The sequence below is a fragment of the Dryobates pubescens genome, chromosome 32, assembly GCF_014839835.1.
Source record: "Dryobates pubescens isolate bDryPub1 chromosome 32, bDryPub1.pri, whole genome shotgun sequence".
Taxonomy (NCBI): domain Eukaryota; kingdom Metazoa; phylum Chordata; class Aves; order Piciformes; family Picidae; genus Dryobates; species Dryobates pubescens.
Genome location: NC_071643.1, coordinates 8921638 through 8930533, shown reverse-complemented (window position 1 = coordinate 8930533; position 8896 = coordinate 8921638). Strand labels below are relative to the sequence as shown.

Sequence of the window (8896 nt, the reverse complement as noted above, 5' to 3'; positions counted from 1 at the left end):
CAAAGCTGTCACAATTTCAACTGCACAAGTGAGATGAGAAAACTAATGGTGTCACCAAGTGTCTGCAGGAACACATTTACAAACCTAATCACCTCCTGGCATAGCCAGGCTGCTGGTGCCTGAAGGAGGGTGATAGGAGAGAAGAAAGCTTTGGGGACTCTTGAAGAATATTAATTCACACCAATAAGAATCAGATCTGCCCTTGCCTGTAATCAGCAACAGAACCAAGATCCTGAGCTGGAATATTAATGCAAGTGCTCCATGGGAGATAGAAACCTCTCAAAACCTCTCAAATTATTAAATGTGGGAAGAGCAGCACAGCAAACTGCAATGCAATTGCACCCAAAGAGAAGGCTGAAAAACTCAGTGCCCCCAGACAGCATCATCACTGCCCCCAGACAGCAGCCAGGACCCCAGACTTGCACCAACTGCTTCCCAACATGCTGGTTTTTTCCTTCCAGACACCATCACAAACTCAGTGTGAGCCCTGTTTGTGCTGTGAAATGTAGGACAGCTGAATGTTCAATCCAGATGGGCCAGGAGAAATCAATGGTTTTAACCTTTGCAATTAAATCACCCCCTGTTAAAACTATTACTTTACCTCCCCCCTGTTATTACAGCTAAAAAGCTGATCTGCTGCAGAGTTGTTTTAAGCAAAACCTCTTTGTAAGGAGCATGTGGCATCATTCCTTCATTTCCCTGTACCCTCAGCAGACAGGGCACCACGCAGAGCATCCAAGTCTGAGGCTACCATGAAAACAATAAAACACATTAAGGAAAGACTCTGTTTTTCCCTGTCACTTCCATGACAGATCTCCTTAATTAACTAGTTTGCTGGCAGAGAAAATGAATGAACAAGTGGTAAATTTGCTTTCTTTGTTGTTGGCCTCTCTGTTGTTTTCTTCTCTATCAGGTGAGTTTAACGTTAATGGAAATGAGGATTAAAAGCCTCAGTTACTGGCAGGTGGTGGAACTGAAGAGGCTGATGAGGATCTCCTGAAGGAGCTCAGATGCACTGGACCATGGCTGGGTTTGGAGACCTGATGCTGCTAAAGGCAGAGTGTGATGGGGGCTACCCCCAGTCGTGGTGTCCACCTCCTCAGTGACATGGCAGCAGCCACATGAACACCATCACTCCATGTGATCCTGGGGACTTAATGCCTTGGGGTGGTTTCTTTGGGTGGCTTCATGAAGGTCTGTGCAATATGGGGCAGGAGGCTGGTGGTGGTTAACCTCAGCTGGCAATGAAGCCTATGCAGCCACTTGCTAATACCTTCCCTGTCCTGCTGGATGGGGAGGAGAACTGGGGGAAAGAAATAAAACTTGTGTGCCAAAATAAGATTAATAAATGATGTAAAGCATTATAATATTAATTATAATGAGAAGAGGGAGAAGTAAAAGCAAGACAAGGGATGCACAACACAATTTCCCACCAGTGCCTGAGCAGTGATCTATCTCCCCCAGCCCATTCCACCCAGTTTATGTACTGGGCATGACATCCTGTGGAATATCCCATTGGCTGGTTTAGGTCAGCTCTCCTGGCCATGCTCCCCTCCAGCTTCTGGTGCTCCTGTGCACCAGTGAAGCACGGGAAGGTGAAAAGTCCTGGACTTGCAGCAACAACTAAGCCCATCAGTGCACTATCAGCATTGCTCCCAGACTGAATCCAAACCATGGCATTATTCCAGCTACTAAGAAGGAAAAATCAGCTCTACCCCAGAGAAACCAGTAAACACAAAACCAGACTGATGCAGGGAGTTAATTAAAAGGGTAACGGAGGGGGACACACGCTGGCAGGTGGGGGGGATGAAGGCCGGGGCAGCAGCGGCCAAGGGCAGCAGCGGCCAAGGGCAGGGGAGATGCCGTCTGCAGGCACCAGGAGGAGCTGGTGCGTCAGGGACGTGCGGTTTGTGTCCCCTCGCCGACGCAGATTTCTAATACATTCAAGGTTTTCGTCTCCAAGCGGCTGAGAAGCGTTCTCTGTCCTGGGCAGAGAGCACAGCACCAACACCCACCTGCAGTGCTGCATCCAGCTCTGGAGCCCTCAGTGCAGGAGAGACAGGGACCAGTTGGAGCAGGTCCAGAAGGGCCACAAAAATTATCCAGGGCTGAACCCCCTCTATTGTGAGGACAGGCTGAGACAGCTGGGATTGTTCAGGCTGGAAAAGAGAAGGATCTGGGGATGCTTTCTGCAGCTTCTTTAGGGAGCCTGTAAGAAAGATGGGGACAGACCTTTTAGCAGAGCTTGCTGTGACAGGACACAAGGCGATGGTTTTAAACTAAAAGGGGGGAGCTGCAGAGAAGGAAGAAACTTTTCACACTGAGGGCGGTGAAACACTGGCACAAGTTATTCAGAGTGGTGGTAGATGCCTCATCCCTGGAAACATTCCAGGTTATGTTGTCTGGGGCTCTGAGTTTAAGATGTCCCTGCAGACTGTAGAGGGTTGGACTAAATGACCTTTAAAGGTCCCTTCCAGCCCAAACCAGCCTCTCATTCTGTAACACAAAGAATATCCTGCCTGAGCTGAGAGCAGAAAACTCCCAAACCTCCCAGTGCAAGCTGGAAAGCTCAGCTGGACAGGATTTATCGAGGCACTCATGACAGCTGAACTCGGCCCAAAGCTCAGGGAAGAGAAGTGCGTTCAGCAGTTGCTTCCCCGAAAGAATCAACCTTGCCAGCTTCTCCTCCGTGCGAGAGGCCAAGCCTGCGGCGTCACCACCGACTCCAGTGGCCGTGCGCCAAGGCTGAGGTTTCCTGGGTGCCTGCCTGTGCTGCGGCACCGTGCCAGGCGTGGGGGATCATCCCCTGCCTTTGTGCCTGTATCCAGGCATTGCAGAGTGCTCCCCTCCTCCGTAGAGACTCGTCCCTCAGAAATACCGCTCTGCCTCTTCGCCGCAGACAAAAGGCTCCTGTAACCAGGGGCTGAAACGACAAAAGCAGCAGCAGCCGCTTCTGTGGGCTGCGTTCTTGGCAGCGCTGGGTTAATGGCTGGACCTGATCTTAAAGGCCACTTCCAACTAAAATGACTGTGATTCTAAAGCAAACCCAGAGCAAGCTCTACTGCTTCACCTGACTCCACTCAGCATCCATCCTGCTCTTGCAAGACTTCCCCCCCCTTCATCACTCAGACTGTTCAGCAGTCCAGAAGAGTCGTCTTTCCCTTCAGAATGAGACCATTCACCACCATCTCTTGTGAGCAACTGCTAGAGACTGACCTTCTGCCCCTTAAGCTCCCTCTTTTGCTTAGGTAAACTGAGGTTGTGCTGAACAGTCACACTCAGGTACCTTTCACAGAACCCCAGCACAATGGGGGTTGGACGTCACCTCTGGAGATCATCTAGTCCAGCCCTCCTGCAGGGTCACCCAGAGCAGGTTGCCCAGTATTACAATGCCCAGGTGGGTTTGGAATCTCTCCAGAGAAGGAGACTCCACAGACTCTCTTGGCAGCCTGGTCCAGGGCCCTCACATGAAAAGTTTTTCCTCATCTCCAGATGGAACCTCCAGGGTTCCAGTTTGTTCCCATTGCCCCTTGTTCTGTTGCTGGGCACCACTGAAGAGAGGCTGGTCCCATTCTCTTGCCCCTCACCCTTTAGATATTGATAAGCATTGAGAAGGTCCCCTTGCAGGCTAAACAGCATCAGGTCTCCCAGCCTTACCTCATCAGAGAGATGCTCCAGTCTCCTCATCATCTTCATAGGCCCTTTGTTACAAAAGAGCAGAGAAAGCCATGCAATCTCTCTTTAAAGCTGTTTCTCCCAGGAGCCCCGTTCCTGTGTTCATGCCCATCCCATCCATGCTGATAGCCAGGGCTGTGCCCCCATGTTTACAGACTATTGACCTATCCCAGTCCCTCCCCTCACACCTCCCAGTCCACCACTTTCACAAACACCACTGTGAACCCAGTGCTGCCCCACCTGTAAGCCCTCCTCTTCATTCCTTTCCTAGTTGGACAAATATTTTCTTCAGTCCTGAAAAGCCCTGGCTGAGTTTCCAACATGCTGGGTAAGATTAAATAAGCACCCTCAGAAACATAAAATACCATAGTATGATTTATTTAAATCCCCAATTTTTACAGACCTTATGAAAACAGAGTGGGAGGATAGCATCCAGTGAAGTAAGTGTCCTGTTCAACTTTCTGCACCCCTCAGAAGGATCCATGAGCATCACCTCAAGGGCCACAGCAGCTGGAAGGACAGGAAGGCTCTCCAGAGCAACTGACCTGTGCCTTGAAACTTCCCCAAAATGCTGAGCTTGCCCCAAGTAAACATCCCTAAAACTGGGCAGAACCCTTTCAGGGAGGCTCGGTGGCTACCCACCACTCTCTGCCTCTCTTTGGATCACAAGAATCATAGAAGCACAGAATTCTTTTGGTTGGAGGAGACCTTTAACCCAGCACTGCCAGGTCTGTTGCCAACACAAGCAGCCATCACCTGTCAAACCTGACTTATGAACTAAACCAAGGCGAAGAGAAGGCTGCAAGCAAATCCACACTGTTGTGCAAAGCAGAATTCAGCTATATTTAAGGAGGACATACCTTGCTGTGCTCTTTGAAAGGTAAGCATGATCAGATTTGGCTTTTCTTTGGTACCTTCATTCCTCTGACATGCCTTTCCCATCTCTTTCCCTTTGGGATCTACTTAATTCCACTTGAGAACAGAAAACTGCTGATGGACACAAGAGTTACTTCAGCATCTGCTGCTGAACCATTACCTCATTTCTCCTGTCCTTTTTACCCTCCAGCACTCAGCACCTCCCTCCAAGACTCTTAGCTTCTCTTGTCTTCTGTTAATTAAAAGCCAGTTACGGATTGCCCGCTGATAACTGCACCCCGGCCTGTCGATGGGTTTACTTTGTCATGCAAAGAGGCAGCAACAGGTCTGACCGCAGCACAGAGCTCAGACTGTGCTCTGCTAGTGTTTGTATTCTGCGTTGTGGTAATTAGAGAAAAGGGTCTCACTAGGATTTTTTTTCCATCCAGAAATATTGTAAAAGACCGTTGTTATGTTTCACATATTGCATAAAATTGACAACACTGATAGGCTTTAAACACCAAAACCAGAGGAAGTGAGGAGGAACACAGAGGAAAATGGGTGTAATCGTTGTGCCTATTCCACTACCTTCTCCAGTACATCCCAGCAAGGGGTGATGAGCCCTCACAGCTGGGGTCATCCAGCTCATTGGCAAACTGCACCTTCTAACCCCAAATGAAGATGCCACTGGCTATTTTTGAGCATCTTGGAGCAGGATGCACAGGAATCCTCCCATCTATTCTACACTGAAAAAAAGAACATCAAAACCCCAAACCAAACAACAAAACCCTCTGTAAAGACAGAGTTTTTTCATATTTTGCTTGCAGCCTCCTCAGCATCTCCCCATGGAAGGTCAGCATCTATTTGTTGAACCCACTGCTGATGTGTTTCACAGCTGCAGAGGGAAGCTGAGTGTGAGGAAGAGGCACTATGCACACAAAAGCCATTGCTTGGCAATGATGAGTCCTTCAGGCAGGCTTGGTTTCAGTCATATAAAGAATTCCTCCTCCTCATCCTCTGCTCTGTTTGTGGAGCAGGTCCGTGGTGTTTGCAAGCTCGAAGCTCTGTGCGCTCCTTGAGTCCTGGCTGTAGCCAACAGCAGCCGGGACCTGTCCTGGGAGGGCAGGGTGCTGGCAGCCCTGTCAGTGGGTGCTGGTGGCTGGAGGAGGCTGCTCCGGAGGTCCCTGGAGAAGTGGTTCAGTGGACAGGGGCCACTCACAGAGCTCACCACGGCCAGCCCAGTGTCAACATTGGTCTCTGCTGCCTGATGACCAGTGCAGCTCTCCTGGAGAGAAGCCTGCAGCCTGCTCCTGGCCTGTCTGCGGAGGGAAGGAACATCCCAGTCCAACCAGCACCAGGCTGCTGGATAACTATGAGAAGAGCAGGAGGGCCTGTGAAGGTCACCAACAGCTTGCTCAGGAGTCAGGCTGTCATGTTGGTCAGGTTTGAGTCTACCCTTCCCATCCCTGACCTTCTGGCTTCTCCTACTAGGATTTCCCTGCTTTCCAGGGAGAGGAGCTGGGACAGAGTCCTGCAGGAGTTTCCCACTCTGCTGATGGGAAAGCCTAATGTCTTCTTCATGGGGCTGGGAGATATCTTGAACCTGTTGAACAAAATTTGGAGAGAACTCCATTAACAGATTGTTCTAGCTTCATCCCCCGAAGATGCTCACCCCCAGCTGAGATCACTTGCAGTGTGTCAGAGCCCCACTAGGGAGCAGCACAGGCCCCATCGTCTTGACCCCCACCCTTTAGATACTGCAAAGCATCGGTAAAATCCCTCTGTCTTCTCTTCCCCAGGCTAAACAGCCACGGGTCTCTTAGCTTTTCCCTGCCAGGCATGCTCCATTCCCCTCATCATCTATGTAGCCTCTGTTGGACTCTCTGCAGCAGCTCCCTGCCTCTCTTGAACTGGGGAGCCCAGAACTGGTCACTATACTCCAGATGTGGCCTCATGGGGTAGAAAAACCTCCCTCGACCTGCTGGTCACACTCTTCTTACTACCCCCCAGGATTTCATTTGTCTTCTTGGCCACAGGAGCACACATCTGGTTCTGGGTGCTGAAAACCTGCTTTCAAAGCCATTCATAACATAATGACTTATGAGAAAAAGAACAGGCTGCTATGAGGATTCAATTCAGACAGGGAAGGGAACACGTTAAACTAGGCTGCTCAAAAAAGCATTAATCCTTCCAGGCAAGTAGTAATGATGGTAATTTAACAGTAAAAATCCGTTCCAAAGATCTGTGCTTATGTTTATCAATAGCACCACGGCCCTGGCAGATTCCAGTCGCTGCATTCACAAACTCAAATGAAAAACAAAAAAAAACCAAGCAAAAATGTAAATTCCCCTTTAGAACCAGTCCTGCTTTCCTTGGAAATAAAAAAGAGTGGTAATAAAACTCTTTTCTCAGAGCCCCACAGACACATACCTGCAGCAGAATCATATTTCCATCGTAATCTTGCGTTTGCCACCTGGTCCTGCTGATGGGGACACATGGGTTAGGCAGGAGAGGCACCAGCTGCCCCATTTCCTGCACCCTGAACTGCAGGGCTGACGACTCCCGTGGCTCAGCAGCCACCCCGATGGGCAGCTGCTTCAAGCAGAGCTGCACAGCAAGGCTTTGGGTTGCGTACAGCACAAAGACACAGAAGGTGCTTTTCTGCATCACTGCTTCCTTCTGCAGGATCATCTCATAGAGCCTCACTGCGTCTTCATAGTTATCAAAGCTGCAGTAGAGGGTGACGCGGAGGATCTCGGGGCCACAGTGCACCCGCCTGATGCCCCACACAGGCATCTGCTCGTCCACGCTGTAGAAGTGCTGCTGAGCTGGGGCGCAGCGGCGGTTTTGCCCGTTGGCAATCTGGGCACACTGGTAGCGCCAGGGTGGGCGCTGGAATTGCTCATGGACCTGGAAAATCCGCTCTTCTCCCAAGTCCTCGTGTAGGAAAAGGAGAACAGATAATCCTGGGAAGCCAGAGTTTCTCTTATGGTATCTCTCATAGTACCTGAGTGGAGTAACTCGCTCAGACACCAGGAAGAGGTGAATGTCTGGGCAGATCCACCCCAGAAGCCGATCTAGAGTTTGCTGCAGAAGCAGGGAGTGTCCTGAATTGGCGAGAAGATGCACTGTCATCAGAGAGTCTGCTCCATCATCCATGGCAAAGGTTCCTGACAAAAAACAGTCAAATTGGTGCCTTCCCTCTCCTGCCCCTGCAGCCTCAGTCCAGGAGGGCTGGACTCTGTGTTGACAGAATGAATCCAGTTGTCTGAAGGCTCTGCAATAACTCAATGAAATATGCAGGTATGCACAGAAAATGTACACGAGTAGGCAGGTGAAGAGTGACAAGGCATTATGTGACCAGTCTTGGGTCACTCACATCAGAGCAGGGCTCAGCTGAAGGTTCATCTTCTGACTCCAAGATGGTGCACATGGAACCAGCATGTCCAGAAGCACCCCCATGTCCTCCATCACAGCACAGGACAGTGCAGATGAAGAGCACTGAAACACCAAAGCAGCAGCTCTCCAAGGTGAGGCGATGTTGTAAGCACACTTGCCTGTCAGCACTGGAAGCAGACGCTGTGAATGCAGCAGAGTCCCAGCAGTGTGCATCTCGGTGCCCTTTGCACAGGCAATGTGGCACTTGAGCTTGAAAACCTCTGTTTGTTTTCTCCTAGTCAGCAGGTTGGCTTCAGCTCAGCGTCCAACACTTGTGACCCTGCGAGTCCCACCCTTCTGGGGCATACAGATAAGCTATTCTTTAAAAACAAGGAAGGAAAACAGCCTAACAAAAGGGGAAAAAAAAACCAACACACCACAAAAAAACCCAAAACTCAAACAACCACCAACCCTGTGAACACAAGAGATAACAATAGGGGCAGATATGAATCAGCCTCAGGAAAGACGAGCTTTGGGAACAAGCCCTGGGTCCCAGTTACACACTTCACAGCACAGGCAGAGCTCACTGCCAAGCTGGAACCTGGGTTACTACTTACACAGAGTCCATGAAAGCTGGGTACCAGGCTTCCCCATTTCAGTGAACTCTTAGCCTCTTTTTCTCCTTTTCTTTTTCAGTTGTGAGATACCCAAGAAATCAGTGTCTTTAGCAAACTCCAGCTTCCCCCTTGCTACACAGGTACTTAGCTGGACATTAAGTACATGGCGGTACTTAATGCTGCTTACAGTGCAGACTACAATAGGGATGATGAAACTACACAGAATCCCAACACGGTTGGGGTTAGAAGGGACCTCTGGGTCCCTTAAAGCAGGGTCACCCAGGTTCCTAGGACCACAACATCCAGGTGGGTTTGGAAGCTCTCCAGAGGAGGTGGCTCCACCACCCCTCTGGGCAACCCGGTCCAGTGCT

At 50.1% G+C, this 8896-nt stretch overlaps 1 protein-coding gene across 1 annotated transcript; it reads right to left on the bottom strand.

Moving 5' to 3' along the window:
* Window positions 1–5310: 5310 nt before the first annotated feature.
* On the bottom strand, window positions 5311–8139 carry FAM124B (family with sequence similarity 124 member B). The gene is made up of 2 exons (XM_009897590.2): window positions 6961–8139; window positions 5311–6133 (listed from the first exon to the last, which is right to left on the bottom strand). Exons 1-2 carry the CDS (start codon window positions 7687–7689, stop codon window positions 5519–5521), a joined length of 1344 nt encoding a protein of 447 aa, XP_009895892.2. The 5' UTR covers window positions 7690–8139; the 3' UTR covers window positions 5311–5518.
* Window positions 8140–8896: the final 757 nt, after the last annotated feature.

Excerpts from the sequence above, each read along its gene's own strand:
- FAM124B (XM_009897590.2), bottom strand. The coding sequence starts at position 7,689 with ATGGATGATGGAGCAGACTCTCTGATGACAGTGCATCTTCTCGCCAAT. Across the intron at positions 6,134-6,960 it reads GAAATATGATTCTGCTGCAG|GTTCAAGATATCTCCCAGCC; the intron begins GTATGTGTCTGT and ends TTTGTTCAACAG.